Source organism: Macaca thibetana, chromosome 9 (genome assembly GCF_024542745.1).
Source record: "Macaca thibetana thibetana isolate TM-01 chromosome 9, ASM2454274v1, whole genome shotgun sequence".
NCBI classification, from domain to species: domain Eukaryota; kingdom Metazoa; phylum Chordata; class Mammalia; order Primates; family Cercopithecidae; genus Macaca; species Macaca thibetana.
This window is the reverse complement of record NC_065586.1, coordinates 15,165,960-15,183,126: the sequence shown is the minus strand read 5'-3', so window position 1 is coordinate 15,183,126 and position 17,167 is coordinate 15,165,960. Positions and strand designations below refer to the sequence as shown.

At 46.1% G+C, this 17,167-nt stretch overlaps 1 protein-coding gene across 2 annotated transcripts in view; it reads left to right on the top strand.

Moving 5' to 3' along the window:
- Positions 1–16,495, top strand: part of FAM171A1 (family with sequence similarity 171 member A1) — a 148,770-nt gene extending 132,275 nt beyond the window's left edge. For both annotated transcript variants that reach the window (XM_050803294.1, XM_050803293.1), the window contains exons 6-8: positions 6,774–6,890; positions 12,033–12,147; positions 13,541–16,495. In XM_050803294.1, the coding sequence (XP_050659251.1) occupies positions 6,774–6,890; positions 12,033–12,147; positions 13,541–15,227 (1,919 nt within the window). In that variant the 3' untranslated portion in view covers positions 15,228–16,495. The remainder of the gene's footprint in view (positions 1–6,773; positions 6,891–12,032; positions 12,148–13,540) is intronic.
- The last annotated feature ends 672 nt before the right edge of the window (positions 16,496–17,167 follow it).

The following is a 17,167-nucleotide window of genomic DNA, read 5'->3' as shown; positions in this document are numbered from 1 at the left end:
ATACATCCATTAGAATACATTAGCTGCAAGAAGTACAATACCCAGCTACAAGCGTTTAAATGACAAGGCCATTTAGTGTTTACATGACAAAGAAACATGAGACAGGTGGCTCTAGGATTGCACCAGTGGTTCAGCGATGTCACAGGGATGTTCAGCTCCTCTTCTGTGTCATCCTCAGCATGTCCTCAGTGCACATGACTAGGAAGTGGCAGACTGGGAAATCACATTTAGAATCATGTCAATCCAGGGAAGTCATCTGTATGGTCCATTGACCCTTTGTTCGGCTGGGTGTTCATCTGCCCAGCATTCTGAGGTCTGACGTGCTAACAGATCTCAGCATAAGAACAGTCACTTGGGCTGGCGTGGGGCACATGCCTGCAACCCCAGCACCTTGGGAGGAAGAGGCAGGAGGATCACTTGAGCCCGGGAGTTTGCGACCAGCCTGAGCAGCATGGTGAAACCCCATCTCTACTAAAAATACAAAAATTAGGCAGATGTGGTGGTGCATACCTGTAGTCCCAGCTACTCAGGAGGCTGAAGTGGGAGGATCGCTTAAGCCCAGGAACCAGAGGTTGCAGTGAGCCAAGATAGCAACACTGCACTCCAGCCTGAATGACCGAGCAAGACTCTTTAAAAAATAAATAAATAAATAAAAAGTACTCCTACTTTGTTCTTGTAGTTTGGCTAATCTCTTTCTTAAAAAGAGATTTTAAGCATCTCTTAACATGTGAGTTTCAGGTATGATTTTCTTTTCAGAATCAATAGTGCTTATAATATCAGGTCTGTTTGCTTCTTACCCAGTGGTGAGAAGGTAATTGGCTGCTATCGGGGAGTTTCCAGGCAGAAAAAATGTGACAGGAAAAGCCAAGTAACTCTGAACTCCTTAGACCATATTCAAATCAGACATTGTTTTGAGCTCTTTTTCATATTTTAGAGTTCTTTTCTCTTTTGATGGCCATTTGTTAAATTTTTGAACTCACTTTTCTTTATACTTTGCAAATAAAAGTTGATTTCATTACTGGTTGGTAACCAAGCAGGAAAGCAGCACACTTGGTGATTGCTGGGAGATACCATCAGATCTTGCAGGACATATCTTTCCTTGCCTGTCAGTTGTTATGTGTAATAATCATTGTAGTTAAATGTAGCTTCCAAATTAAGAATGCATGATGCTTTACACCCAATGAACCTTGCCAGCTGGATGCATTACTCATTTTCAAAAAATTAGTAAGATATTTCAACAAATTGTTTATTCTTGAAAATATCTCTTGAGTCTTTCCATTGTGTAAGGTGTAACTCTAAAGAATAACTCAAGGCTGGGCATGGTGACTGATGCCTATAATCCCAGCACTTTGGGAGGCAGAGGAAGGAGGATCACTTGGGTACAGAAGTTCAAGACCATCCTGGGCAACATATTGAGACTCTGTCTCTACAAAAAATACAAAGTTAGTTGGGCATGGTAGCATGTGCCTGTAGTCCCAGCTACTTGGGAGGCTGAGATGGAAGGATCCCTTGAACACAGGCGGCTGAGGCTGCAGTGAGCCATGATTGCACCACTGCACTCCAGCCTGGGTGACAGAGTGAGACTCCGTCTCAAAAAACAAAAACAAAAACAAAAAAAAGTACAAAAAAGTAGCCAGTTGTGGTGGCAGGTGCCTGTAATCCCAGATACTCAGGAGGCTGAGGCAGGAGAATCACTTGAACCCAGGAGACAGAGGTTGCAGTGAGGTGAGATTGCACCACTGCACTCCAGCCTGGGCAACAGAGCGAGACTCTGTCTTAAAAGATATATATATATGGCTGGGCGTGGTGGCTCACGCCTGTAATCCCAGCACTTTGGGAGGCTGAGGCAGGCGGATCACGAGGTCAGGAGATTGAGACCATCCTGGTTAACACAGTGAAACCCCGTCTCTACTAAAAATACAAAAAATTAGCTGGGCATGGTGGCAGGCGCCTGTAGTCCCAGCTCCCCGGGAGGCCGAGGCAGTAGAATGGTATGAACCCGGGATGCGGAGCTTGCAGTGAGCTGAGATCTAGCCACCTCACTCTAGCCTGGGCGACAGAGCAGGACTGCGTCTCAGAAAAAAAAAAAAAAAAAAAAAAAATATATATATATATATATATATATATATATACAGAGAGAGAGAGAGAGAGAGAGAGAGAATAGATATAGGTATATAGAGATTTATCACTGTTCCATATCTGATTTTGTCCTCCTGTCCCTCACACTTCCTGTGTATGTTATTTCAGACAGAATTGTAACAAAGTCGTGTATTTCCCAGTAGCATACAGCTTCAGGTGGGAAGCTGGGGGGTTGGTGGTGGTGAGGGAGCAGAGTTGATAACAGAACACTGATAACAAGTTATAAGGAAGAAAAAAAAGGAAATAAACATGAGGGTAGGTGGCAGTATTCAGCACAGGAGCAAACAACTTTTAATCCCCACCTCTGTATTCTTAAGGACATTCATATGTCAGAACCTAGCATTGTAGTTGATCATAATTATGACCCTGAGGGATGAAGAAAAGTCAACATTGTATTCACATTCACAGGACAGGGGGAAATGATGCTTTTTAGAATTTTTATAAATGGCCTTTTCAAGTTTCAGCAAAGAGTCAGGTTATATAGAAGAGTAGCTCCCAGATGGTTCAGGAGGTGTCCTGGGGATGGCTCTGGTGGGGAGTGGGGGGACATCTCTTTGCCCTCATGCAGAGAAGCTTATCTTTTATCTGTTTCATATGTTAGTTTCCGCCTAAGAATCCATTAAAGAGGGAGTTCAAATGCTTTAAAAACTATTTGATAATCAATTATCTAGAAATTTCAGTAATGCAGAATTTCATTCCTTGATGCTGCCAGAGAGATCACCCTGTAACCTTCACACACGTGCAGTCCCGGTAACAGGCCCAGCCATAGGCATTGATTGGAACAGAGAGGCACATGTCATTGTCCAGCCACCTCCTAAAATGCCGGCTGCACGACCAGGTTGTGTAGCTGCAGCGGTGTGGCTTCTGCAGGAAGAAGCCCGGGTTTCTGGGGTGAGGAAGGAGGAGGCTGTAAGGTCCTGCTTGCCTTCACCACATGACCTTGCCTTGAGTCTGCAAGTCCCAGCAGCCACCTCGGCTGCCTGCTTGTGCAGAGGACACTAAGAGGCAGTGGTAAGCCCCTGGAAGAGGCTGGGAAGGGCAGAAAGAGAAGCTCAGGGTGAAGGGGGCTTGAGCAGGTAGCCCAGCTGGGCTGCTGTCACATTAGGGACTGCTGTCTGTCAGATCCCAAGGAGACAGGCTTAAGCAGGACAGCCCTCTGGGCAGATGTCCTCACCCAGGAGCATCCCGAGGTCTCCATACTCAGGGGCAGGTGGACTGACTTAAGAGGCCTTGCAGTGGAGCTTTCTTTGGTCCATGCAGCAGGAACAACCTGGTTCCTCCCTTGCTGTGTCTCAGCAGTACCCGAGGCTCTCACCATGTGATGAAAGGGCACCCTTCCTGGTTGCAACACCCAGTGATCCCATATTCAGCAGAAGAGGCTTAGCAGAGGTCTGTGTGCTCTGCCATCTGGTACCACCAGTAAAGAATCCTGGCCAGGCCGGGCGCGGTGGCTCAAGCCTGTAATCCCAGCACCTTGGGAGGCCAAGACAGGCGGATCATGAGGTCAGGAGATCAAGACCATCCTGGCTGACACAGTGAAACCCCGTCTCTACTAAAAAATACAAAAAACTAGCCAGGTGAGGTGGTGGGCACCTGTAGTCCCAGCTACTCGGGAGGCTGAGGCAGGAGAATGGCGTGAACCCAGGAGGCAGAGCTTGCAGTGAGCTGAGGTCCGGCCACTGCACTCCAGCCTGGGCGACAGAGCGAGATTCCATCTCAAAAAAAAAAAAAAAAAAAAAGAATCCTGGCCCTGGTGTCCACTGCTCTGGTGGTGAAACTGTCTGCCTCCCACAGTGGCATCAGGATTCCACCATGAGAAGCATGTGTTTCTAGTACACAATTTGTTAATTCCCGTACTCCCTGGGGCTTATTTCCTCCCACAAAACACGGAAAGCATGAAATGCTTTTGCCAGTAACAGCACGATTGTTGAAACCCCGAACAGTGTCGCACTTTAGCCATGGTAGGCTCTTTCCCGGCTGGTTCTGTTCCCTTTAGTTTGAAAGGGCAGCATCCCAGGCGTGGTCACACTGCCATGGGGATATCCTTCCCTGCCTACCACACCCAGCCTTTCACAGGTTACCAGATATTATTTTTTATTGCACCTGTAGCTTCCACTCATTCTGAAGTTCTCTGGAGTTCCTACTCTATGCGTATCTCTAGGCGCTGAGAAGAAGACAAAAGCAACACAAGACACAGGCCACAACCATGGAGTTTACAGTCTAAGAAAGGAGATAAGACTGAGGGCCACAGGCTGGCCACCGAAGGCAACATGTGTGTTTGGCAAATGGATGATGCAGTAACACTTGCCCAGGATGTGCCGAGGCATGGAAGACCCATGTGTCCTAGAAGGGCCTCTGGAAAAACACTGGGCTTGATTTGAATCTTGAAAGACTGGGTAGATTTTTGGAAGAGAGAAAAACTACATGAGGTTAGAGCTACATTTGCAGGCAGAGTCACAGAATGGATAGAGGTGTGCATTGTGAAGACTGCCTAGCAGGAACTAAAGAGGTGTATGTATACTGTTGCCCAGGCTGGTCTCCAACTCCTAGCTTCAAGTGATCCTCCTGCCTTGGCCTCCCAAAGCGTTGGGATTATAGGCGTGAGCCACCATGCCTGGCCCCTTTTCCTCAATGTGTCAAACATCTTACGTTGTCGCTCCCCTAGTACAGTAGCCCTGTAGAACAGGGTGATCTCTAGAAGGGTGCACTTCGGGAAATGGACCAGAACCGGGCATCCCTTCCCTCATACCCGTTTGCAAAACCTTGCTTACATTCTGCTCTTTCTGGAGCCCAAACCCGCTGGCACAGTGATCCAGCCTGTGGCATGGGAAGGGGGCGATGCCGAGCCCTTGCTGATGCCCGACTTCTCCCACCTGCCCGCTGTGTGCGGCTGCCGTGTGAGCAGAGGAGCGGCTGCCGTGTGAGCAGAGGAGCGGCTGCAGAGGAGGCATCACCAAGGGCCTCTTCCACCCACTGCATTAGAATGTTGCTATGGCAACCGATAAGGCCTCGAAGCAGCCCAAGTATTGTTTCTTTCTTCAGGGGGAAAAAAAATCCACTACCGCCACCTCTGCATGAGGCATGTAGCTAAGCAAGGTGAGCATTTGGGTAGAATACAGGCATGAGTCACAGGATGACGATTGGGTCAACGATGAACTACATATACAATGGTGATCCCCTAAGACTATAATTCTGTATTTTTACTGTACCCTTTCTATGTTTAGATACACAGATACTTCCCCGTGTGTGACAGTGGCCTATGGTATTCAGCGCAGTCACATGGTGTACGGGTTTGTAACCTAGGAGCAATGGGTTAGACCGTGTAGCCCAGGTGTACAGGAGGCGGCACCATCTAGGTTTGCATAAGGACGCTCTATGATGTTCACACAGCGATGAACGATGCATTTTCAGAATGTATCCCTGTTAAATGACACATGCCTGCGTTTGGTGCACAGCTGGTCTATTTAGGCCTTACAGCCACAGGGTCACCCACGTGGCCATTTCAGGTGGGGATGACTATAGGAGGGAGGTGAGCTGCGCAGGAGCCCTGTGTATGCTGCGACATCTCCATGCTGATAGATCAGGGTGGGTGCGCGGGCCGTCTAGAGGTTCGCCCCGCCTCTCCCTGGCCTTCTGCCCCCACAGCTGCCATCGCAGGCCTCAGAGCAAGGCTCTCTGCAGGTGAGCCCAGGAAAAGGCATCCATTTTTGGCTGGGAAATAGCCCAACAACCTTGGGCAAGTTCATCCTCTTCAATGAGTCTGCTCCTAGAAACTTCACAAAGTAAAAATGCAATCAAATGCTGGGAAGGTTGCTAGGAAATGCAGCGTGGTAGAGCAGAAGAAATAGCACAGCCTCGAGGTCAGGCAGCCCCAGGTTCTTTTCCGCTCTTGGCCACCGAGAGGCCTTGGAAAAGTTTTGTAACTCACCAGTCTTCAGTGTTGTGGTGAGAATTATAGATGGTATATTATAAGACACGTATGCTGCAAATAGCTAGTGCATAGTAGGTGCACGTTACTCTCAGATGCTAGCTAATGTAATAACTGGGAGATACAGCAGAGACCTTGACGTAGTTGGCGTTTCCCAGCATTGGAACAAACTGGAAGCTTTTAAAACTGCTCACCGAAGCCAGGGTTACTGGGTGAGAATTTGCAAAGATGGGGTGAAGGGATCTATTTTTTCAAAACACCCCTAGGTAATTCTGATATAGCCAGTCTGCAGTTGTGGATAGAAAATTTGCTGAAGGACAAAGAGCTTGAATGGAGCCTGATTTCCCCCTCTCTTTTCACTCCCACCACCCCCCATCATGCTACCTTTATTCTGCTTCTGAGGTCCAAAGGCTTCTGCTAAAATCGTCTGTGTTTGGAAGGAGGGGTGTTTGATAAAGTGGCTGAAAGTAATTTAATTGAGAAGGCAAAGGAACACTAAAGTTGCTCATCTTTCCCTGAAAGGAAATTGAAAAGAATTTCTCCAGAAAGCTGCCTGGGGTCCCTAGATGACACTTTGGCCACCTCAGTTATCTTATAGGTCATAAACATGACATTTAAGATATTGAAGATGACTTTTACAATATGCTTAAGGCTTACAAAGGAGCTTGGTGTGCTTGTAGCTAACATCTCTTTCTCAATTCCACAGGAACGTGGCTGAAGAGCGGTCTGGGTCTTGTGCACCAGGAAGGCAGCCAGCTGACGTGGACGTACATTGCCCCCCAGTTGGGGTACTGGGTGGCCGCCATGTCCCCTCCCATCCCAGGTAACACGGAGCCAACACTTGCGATGATGCGGCTCAGTTGCTTTGGTCTTTGAGGGTTCAGGCTAAGTATGCTTTTGGAAATAACTTCAACAGGGAGATCACATCTTATTCAAAAATGGCTGAAAGTCTGAAAATGAAATGATGGAAAGAAGGTATTTCGTGGGGGTGGGGGACTTCTGGTTGGAAATATTCCATCTAGGGTAAGAATAATGCATAGAAAATAGTCTTGAGTGCCTGTTTGGTTCAGACAGCTGCCATAGGGAATTCTTCATCAAAAGCCCACAGAGACCAGCAAGATCTCCTCCTTAATTCCTGAAACAGCTGTGGCCTGGTGTAGGCACATATGTAGGGAAAAGCACTCCACAGAGGTGCTAGTGGGAAGTCACCATTGAGGGCAGAAAGCCTGGTGGGACATTTCCAAAAAGGCTTAAACGCAAACCAGTTGCTTTGTGTCTAAGAGAATCTTCCCCTCCATTTAGGATATGTCCATTAATGCATATCTTTCAGAATGTGACTAACAGTTTATTTTTTTAACCTATGTTACACCCATAAATATTCTAGAACTTTTTTTTTTTTTTCAAAATAGTCATCTCAGGAGAATTATTTCCAGCAATGGCTTCTGTTGCTCAAGCTGCCTTTAGAATCTATATGACTTGCACTGCCTTTAGCCTTCGTCAGTGAATCTCTTTCTTGGTGGCAAATCTGTATGCTCAAATGGCAAATCTTGATGATTTTTCTTTTTAAACACATCTAAAAGTCATGCACATTCAAGACTGGTGAATAAAGCAGGTGACTGAGCTAGGTCGAAATGTGCTGTCATTAAAAGGTGTCTCTTGCAAATGAACCATGAAGGCAGTTCTGAAATGAAAGTTCAAATATTTTAGCAAATGGAATTATCACTGGAATTAGCACTTAGACTCACAAAGTAACTGATTTGACGGAGGTCTTTCCTGAACAGATGTTGAAAAATGTGTCACAATGACTTTATATCACCATGCTAAGAAAATTTACACTTCACATCTGTTTTAAAAGTAATATGTTTCCCTTAGCTGGGCGCAGTGGCTCATGCCTGTAATCCCAGCACTTTGGGAGGCCAAGGAGGGCGGACCACGAGGTCAGGAGTTTGAGACCATCCTAGCCAACATGGTGTAACCCCGTCTCTACTCAAAATACAAAAATTAGCTGGGTGTGGTGGCGCACACCTGTAGTCCCAGCTACTTGGGAGGCTGAGGCAGGAGAATCGCTTGAACCCAGGAGGCAGAGGTTGCAGTGAGCCAAGATTGTGCCACTTGCACTGCAGCCTGGGTGACAGAGCGAGACACCATCTCAAAAAAAAAAAAAAAAGAGTAATGTGTTTCCCTTGATGGTATTGTTTTTGTCGTGATATAAGCATGAACCACGCACAGAAATGTCCCACGCTCTGAATCTGAAATACCTAGATTATGACTGAAGAGGAACAAAGGAAGGAAAAGAAACATCTTAAGTACCAAAATAAATGCCATAAAGCCCATGCATTAAAGTGAACTTTAATTTTAGATGTATTTCAGTCTCAGCTATCAGTTTTCCCATCTTGCAGATTAGTATATGCTTTTGTGTATGTTTTGGTTTTGTTGTTGTTGTTGTTTGTTTGCTTTTTGAGATGGAGTTTCGCTCCTGTTGCCCAGGCTGGAGTGCAATGGCATGATCTCAGCTCATTGCCACCTCCGCCTCCTGGGTTCAAGCGATTCTCCTGCCTCAGCCTCCGGAGTAGCTGAGATTACAGGTGTCCGCCACCACACCTGGCTAATTTTTGTATTTTAGTAGAGGTAGGGTTTCACCATGTTAGTCAGGCTGGTCTTGAACTTCTGACCTCAGGTGATCCACCCGCCTTAGCCTCCCAAAGTGCTGAAATTACAGGCGTGACCCTCTGCGCCCTGCCATTATATGCTTTTGTAAGGCAGGATGAAGGAACTGCCAGACGTAGGTCCCCTTGAGAGCTTCCTAGCAGTGAAGGAAGAGACTCAAGGCTATAAAAAGCATACACCGGCCAGGGCATGGTAACTCACACCTGTAATCCCAGCACTTTGGGAGTCAAGGCAGAAGGATCTCTTGAGCCCAGGAGTTCAAGACCAGCCTGGGCAATACAGCAAGACCCCATCTCTAAAATTTTTTTTTAAATTAGCCAGGGATGGTAGCATTCACCGGTAGTCCCAGCTACTTGAGAGGCTGAGGCAGGAGGATCCCATGAGCTCAGGAGTTCAAGGCTGCAGTGAGCTATGATCATGTCACTGCACTCCAGCCTGGATGACAGAGTGAGACCCCATCGCAAAAGTAACACAAAGCATACCCACTACAGCCTCTAATGGTATTTAATGTGGGGATACATATGTCAGTCATCTCACAACCCACCTTTATAACAACAAATTACACTAATATTGGACTTTTATGAACTCAAAAGCAACAACAAAATAATGTAGGTTGTGTTCCTTAACTCCTTGTTTAAGAAGGAAGTGAAATATAGCTGTGAATTTTATAAAGAATTGCACTGGCAGAGGTTAAAACAATAATGCTGGCCGGGCGCTGTGGCTCATGCCTATAATCCCAGCACTTTGGGAAGCCAAGGTGTGCGAATCACGAGATCAGGAGATCAAGACCATCCTGGCTAACACGTTGAAACCCCATCTCTACTAAAAATACAAAAAATTAGCCAGGCGTGGTGGCGCACGCCTATAGTCCCAGCTACTCGGGAGGCTGAGGCAAGAGAATTGCTCAAACCTGGGAGGCAGAGGTTGCAGTGAGTCGAGATCATGCCACTGCACTCCAGCTTGGGTGATAGAGTGAGACTCCGTCTCAAAACAAAACAAAACAAAACAAAAAAAATAATGCTTGGAGTACTTAAAGGACAAAGCATCAGTATTTGGAAATATTTTTACGTGTACCCTAAGTGACTTGGTGACTCCTGACAAAGCTTTGGTACATCCGTGGAAATTGTCTTTGCATAAAAAAAAATTGTTTCTCTGGGCCGGGCGCAGTGGCTCACGCCTGTAATCCCAGCACGTTGGGAGGCCAAAGCAGGTGGATCACGAGGTCAGGAGTTCAAGACCAGCCTGGCCAAGATGGTGAAACCCCATCTCTACTAAAAATACAAAAATTAGCCAGGCATGATGGTGGGCACCTATAATCCCAGCTACTCAGGAGGCTGAGGCGGGAAAATCACTTGAACCCAAGAGGCGGAAATTGCAGTGAGCTGAGTTCACACCACTGTACTCTAGCCTGGATGATAGAGCAAAGACTCCATCTCAAAAAAAAAAATTATTTCTCTGAACAAGTAAGCCAGTATTTAATTGTCAGTTATTTTTCCAATTTTTGTAAACTTTAACCCCCTCCTCCCACTCCACTGAAGTAATTATATCTGAAAGAGAATGGTGTTTCTCGTGAATTTAAGTAACATCACTGTTTTCAAAAACTGGTAAATCTTGGGTTTATCTAGGTCTTAAATTAGGAGATTTGTCCCCTTAAGAAGATTTTTAAAGAAATCTGTGTCTTAGAATATCAAAAATCAAAAATAAGCAAATGGGTGTCTGTGGTGTTTAGTAATCAAAACCATGCTACTCTGAAATAATATGAAACCAGTTCATGGCCGGGCGCGGTGGCTCAAGCCTGTAATCCCAGCACTTTGGGAGGCCGAGACGGGTGGATCACAAGGTCAGGCGATCGAGACCATCCTGGCTAATATGGTGAAACCCCATCTCTACTAAAAAATACAAAAAACTAGCCGGGCGAGGTGACGGGCGCCTGTAGTCCCAGCTACTCGGGAGGCTGAGGCAGGAGAATGGCGTGAACCCGGGAGGCGGAGCTTGCAGTGAGCTGAGATCCGGCCACTGCACTCCAGTCTGGGCGACAGAGCAAGACTCCATCTCAAAAAAAAAAAAAAAAAAAAAGGAACCAGTTCATTTTGACCCATGTATTCATACACTGCCAGGAAACTCGGACGCTAATAAATACCTAAATATTGGCATGTGGGGAGGTTTTTGTTGTCGTTGATCTGTTGTTAGTAACATTAAGATAGATTTGTACTACTATGGAACATAAAATGTGAGTTAAGCTACCTCTTGGGATTGTTTACAACATAAACTTAAAATATTTTTACCTTTGGTAACCTTATGTATAAGTTCTAAAGAGATCTGTGGCCATGTAAGGTTAGCTATTTTGAAAAGGCATAAAAAAGATCTTGTTTTTAAAGATGGTTATCATTTTAGTCATATTTGATACCTGTATTAAGTTTTAAAAGTTGTTGACTTTTTTAAGTCACAGGAAATTTATGTCATACATTTAAACTGGTTTATTTAGACTAAGGGCTCTCCAGACAGTAATGATTGACTGCCCGGGAAAAGCAAGAATAAAACTTTGTGGGTTTTTTTTTTTTTTTTCTCCCCTGCAATATAAAATTCCCAGATAGTCAGGCCATCTTTCTGAAGGTGAGAGTCCCACTCATTAAATCATCATGCGTTCATTTTCTTGCATTAAAAGATCACATGGCTGGGCACAGTGGCTCATGCCTATAATCCCAGCACTTTGATAGGCCGAGGTAGGCAGATTGCTTGAACTCAGGAGTTCAAAACCCTCCTGGGCAACATAGTGAGAGCACTGCCTCTAAAAAAATATACAAAAACTAGCCAGATGTGGTGGTGCACGCCTGTAGTCCCAGCTATTCTGGAGGCTGAGGCAGGAGGATTGATGGAACCCAGGAGGTCAAGGCTACAGTGAGCCATGATTATATCACTGTGTTCCAGCCTGGGTGACAGAATGAGACCCTGTCTCAAAAAAAAAAAATTAAAATAAAAAGGTCATGTATTTCAAAGAAGGCACATGCTACCAAGTGAGGCACACTTCTCCGCTTAGTGGGGGGCCCTTGACGTAACCACATCTTGTCTTTGAGTATTCAAAGTTCACCTGGCCATGGGAGCTTCCATAATAGTCGTGCTAATCACTAATGCAATGCTGGTGGTACCCCAAGTGCGTGATCCAAGAGTGTTTTCCTCTGGCCACTGCTCTATGCCCCAGCCAAGAAGAGTAAGCACAAGACACTGTGTTCTCAATGAATGATCCCTCTTTTGAGTTAAAGGTGTTCAAAACTCTAAATGCCATTTTCTGACCTTCTAGGTCCCGTTGTAACACAGGATATTACCACGTATCACACGGTGTTTCTTTTGGCCATTTTAGGAGGAATGGCTTTCATACTTTTGGTTTTGCTGTGTCTCCTTTTATATTATTGCAGGTAAAGTTTTACCATTTTGGCAATATCTTTTTTAATTCACGATTTCTTGGGCAATTGATACTTAGAAGCATTGATATGGAGGTGGGTTTTTTTTTTTTTTAATTTTTCTAAATTGAAGTACTTTTTCTTCCCATGAAAAAGTAAGAACTCACATTTGTGATCTAAGTTGCAACTTAACAAATAGTATGTGTAAAGCATGCTGCGTGGATAACATTGCTTAGAAGGGGAATTATGAAAAAGAGTTTAACAATGGTCATATGATTTATTTAGAGTATCCCTAAACGCTGGTTAAGAGATGATACTCTCAAGGGCAAAACAGAACTCTTCTTATTTGGGCCGGGCACGGTGGCTCACAACTGTGATCCCAGCACTTTAGGAGGCCAAGGTGGGCGGATCACTTGAGGTCAGAAGCTCGAGACCAGCCTGGCCAACTTGGCAAAACTCCATTTCTACCAAAAATATAAAAATTAGCTGGGCATGGTGGCGCCTACCTATAATCCCAGCTACTCGAGAGGCTGAGGCAGGAGAATCGCTTGGACCCAGAAGGCAAAGGTTGTAGTGAGCCAAGATTGCACCACTGTACTCCAGCCTGGGTGACAGAGCAAAACTCAGTCAAAAAAAAAAAAAAAAAATTCTTATTTGGATGCTGTGTCTGATCAGTTTGCAAGAATATTTATTGTCAACTCTTGACTAACCCCTTTGAAATAAGTAATTTGGCTTATAAAAGCCTTTAAGTTTAGCTATTTTAAAAAGGCATTATAGAGGAAAATTTTCTTTTTAAAAATGCAAAGCATTTTAGTCACATTTGACACTCTTTAATAAGTTGTTGACTTTTTTAAGTCATAGAAAAATGTATGTCATACATTTAATTCATTTAGGCAAAGGGCTTTCCAGACAGTAAAAGATGAAATCTCTGGATTATCCTACTCTGGGTTAAAATAAGGACAAGGGCCAGGCATGGTGGCCTAGCACTTTGGAAGGCCGAAGGGGGAGGACTGCTTGAGGCCAGGAGTTTAAGACCAGCCTGGGCAACACAGGGAGACCCCATCTCTACAAAAAACTAAAAATCAAAAATTAGGTGGGCATGGTGGCGTGTGCCTGTGGTCCCAGCTGCTTGGGAGAATGAGGTGGGAGGATCACTTGAGCCCACAAGGTCGAGGCTGCAGTGAGCTATGATCGTACCACTGCACTCCAACCTGGGCGACAGAGCAAGATGCTGTCTCAAAAAAATAAAAGAACAGGGTGTGGGGTGAGAAGGCTTCTGGCTGCTGATGACTTGTTTTGTCTTGTTTCTCCCTGTGGAAATTGAGAATTAGGATTTTACCTGAAACTTGAAACTTTTCCATTGTGAGAATCACTAATCTTTGGGTTTGGATTGTGTCTTTGGTCGCAGGAGGAAGTGCTTGAAACCTCGTCAGCACCACAGAAAACTGCAGCTCCCTGCAGGACTGGAGAGTTCCAAAAGAGACCAGTCCACCTCCATGTCACACATCAACTTGCTGTTTTCGCGCCGAGCATCAGAATTCCCTGGCCCGCTGTCCGTCACCAGCCACGGCCGCCCCGAGGCCCCAGGCACGAAGGAGCTGATGAGTGGAGTCCATTTGGAAATGATGTCTCCTGGCGGGGAAGGGGACCTGCACACCCCCATGCTCAAGCTCTCCTACAGCACCTCCCAGGAATTTAGCTCCCGGGAGGAGCTCCTGTCTTGCAAGGAAGAGGATAAAAGCCAGATCTCCTTTGATAACCTCACGCCAAGCGGGACGCTGGGGAAAGACTACCATAAGTCAGTGGAGGTTTTTCCCTTAAAGGCAAGAAAATCTATGGAAAGAGAAGGCTACGAGTCCTCGGGCAATGCTGACTACAGGGGTAGTTACAACACCGTGCTCTCACAGCCTTTATTTGAAAAGCAGGACAGAGAAGGTCCAGCGTCTGCAGGAAGCAAACTCACCATTCAGGAACATCTGTATCCCGCACCTTCATCGCCTGAGAAAGAACAGCTGCTGGACCGCAGACCAACTGAATGTATGATGTCACGATCGGTCGATCACCTCGAGAGACCTACGTCCTTCCCGCGGCCCGGCCAGTTGATCTGCTGCAGTTCTGTCGACCAGGTCAATGACAGCGTTTACAGGAAGGTGCTGCCCGCCTTGGTCATCCCGGCTCATTATATGAAACTCCCCGGGGACCACTCCTATGTCAGCCAGCCTCTGGTCGTCCCGGCTGATCAACAGCTTGAACTAGAAAGACTACAGGCTGAGCTGTCCAGTCCCCATGCCGGGATCTTCCCACACCCGTCCTCGCAGATCCAGCCCCAGCCCCTGGCTTCCCAGGCCATCTCTCAGCAGCACCTGCAGGACGCAGGCACCCGGGAGTGGAGCCCTCAGAATGCATCCATGTCGGAGTCTCTCTCCATCCCAGCTTCCCTGAACGACGCGGCTTTGGCTCAGATGAACAGTGAGGTGCAGCTCCTGACTGAAAAGGCGCTGATGGAGCTTGGGGGTGGGAAGCCACTTCCACACCCCCGGGCGTGGTTCGTCTCCTTGGATGGCAGGTCCAACGCTCACGTTAGACATTCATACATTGATCTCCAAAGAGCTGGAAGGAATGGAAGTAATGATGCCAGTTTGGACTCTGGCGTGGATATGAATGAACCAAAATCTGCCCGGAAGGGAAGGGGAGATGCTTTGTCTCTGCAGCAGAACTACCCGCCCGTCCAAGAGCACCAGCAGAAAGAGCCTCGGGCCCCAGACAGCACGGCCTACACGCAGCTCGTGTACCTGGATGACGTGGAACAGAGTGGCAGCGAGTGTGGGACCACGGTCTGTACCCCCGAGGACAGTGCCCTGCGATGCTTGTTGGAGGGGTCGGCTCGGAGAAGTGGTGGCCAGCTGCCCAGCCTGCAGGAGGAGACAACCAGACGGACTGCGGACGCCCCCCCGGAGCCAGCCGTCAGCCCCCATCAGAGAAGATCTGCCCACGAGGAAGAGGAAGACGATGATGATGATGACCAAGGAGAAGACAAGAAAAGCCCCTGGCAGAAACGGGAGGAGAGGCCCCTGATGGCGTTTAACATTAAATGAGCTATCGCAGAGCCACCTGACTGTGGAATATAAAATTGCCAAATATCCTTTCTCATGGAAGCACGTACCCATTCGTGGAGGAAACAGAACGGCAGCCCCGCCGTGGGACGGACGTGGACGTTTACTGCATTCCTGTTTGCCGTGTAAATGTTAGAAGGGAATTAAAGTTATTACTCAGAATAAAGGATGACTTTGGCGGATGTCGCCCCTGCAAGGAGGTGGCTGAAAGTGGTGTCCAGATGTCCTTCCGGGGACTTGATGCATCCGCCACCAGGGACATTAAGAAACCGCACGTGATGTCGCTACGCTCTAACGATCACCTCAGTTCTCCCTCTGATTCTGGGAACAGATGAAACTCTTTTTGCATCGCTTGAGTCATTTTTATCACAATAATCCTACTGTGAAGCTGTCATTGAGAACTTAGGTTGGCACGTAGCGTCTCAAGGTATGCGTTCTCTCGAAGGAAAGCTATGCATCGCTGCTTCGTTGTCTGATTTTGCTTAGATTTTGCTTTGGTTAGGTTGCGTTTTGGGGTTTGCCTTTTTTTGTTGTCGCTTCAATGCAATTTGGTTGTAAAGAGTTGATTCCTTTGTGTTCATCTGTTCTGCTTCTCAGCAGTCCATCTCAGTGTCTCCCTTCAGGAACCGCCGAGTGTCCTCTCGTAACATCCAAGCCTTTTAATGAAATCGTACTGAAATCTGTATCAGCTAAGAGTCCTCCAATCCTGGTCCCATTAACTCCAAGTGCCTTTTTTACAGTGACAACAGACAGTCCCTCGCTTTTTGTTGTTGTTGGTTTTCTTAACTCGTTTAATGAAACTGCCTGGATTTTATACAGTTATTAAAGGATGTCCCTTTTGCTTTAAACTGCATGCTGCCAAGTGCCATTTGGGGTCAGCATCCTCATTTCAACACAGTGTGCTCTCTAGTTATCATGTGTAACGTGGGTTCTGTTTAGCGAAGATAGACTAGAGGACACGTTAGAGATGCCCTTCCCTGTTCCATCCCTGTGGCACCGTTATGGTTTTTTGGCTGTTTGTATATACGGTTACGTATTAACTCTGGAATCCTATGGACTCATCTTGCTCACCCAACGTGGGAGTCTGGATTGAGCAAGTGGGCTGAATGTGACGCTTAAAAAAATTTAAAAAAAAAAAATCTTATGTACTATCCAAAAGTGCCAGAATGACTCTTCTGTGCATTCTTCTTAAAGAGCTGCTTGGTTATCCAAAAATGAAAATTCAAAATAAACTCTGAAGAAAAGGAAAACTGTCTTTGTGGTCATTTGCATTCATTCTGAGCCATTATCTGTTTCAAAGTTGTTATTAAGACTTTGTCAGGCCAAGCATGGTGACTCACACCTGTAATCCTAGCACTCTGGGAGGCCGAAGCAGGAGGATCACTTGAACTCAGGATCACTTGAGCCCATCTCTACAAAAAAAAATTTTTTTTAATTACCTGGTTGCAGTCGCTTAAGTCACCAGGCTTCAGTGAGCCATGATGGTACTACTGCACTCCAACATGGGGAAGAGAGCAGATCCTGTCTCAAAAAAAATAGAAGGTCTTTGTCATTGTTTCCTTGGCAGCAGTCTGCAATGCAGTTGTCAGACTTGTATTTGGAGAGCCACCGCCTAGACACCTAGGAATTTCCTCTAGGGTTAAAATCTATAAAAAATCCGCCTTTGTCTTTAGTTTTGTTCAAGAACACCGGATAACATTTTGCTGTGTTTCAGGTAAAGAGGGATGTCTGCACTTTAGAAGAATCTGATGTTTCATGGTCAGTATTGATCCATCTTGGAAGAGCTTCAAGAAGATATCATTAGAATGACCAGAATCCTCCCAGATGTGTAAAACTATTCATCAAAATAAAATAATTAATGGAGGTGTCGGGATATAACTGGCAGAAATAAATTAAGCCAGCTATGTTTACAGTCAACAAAA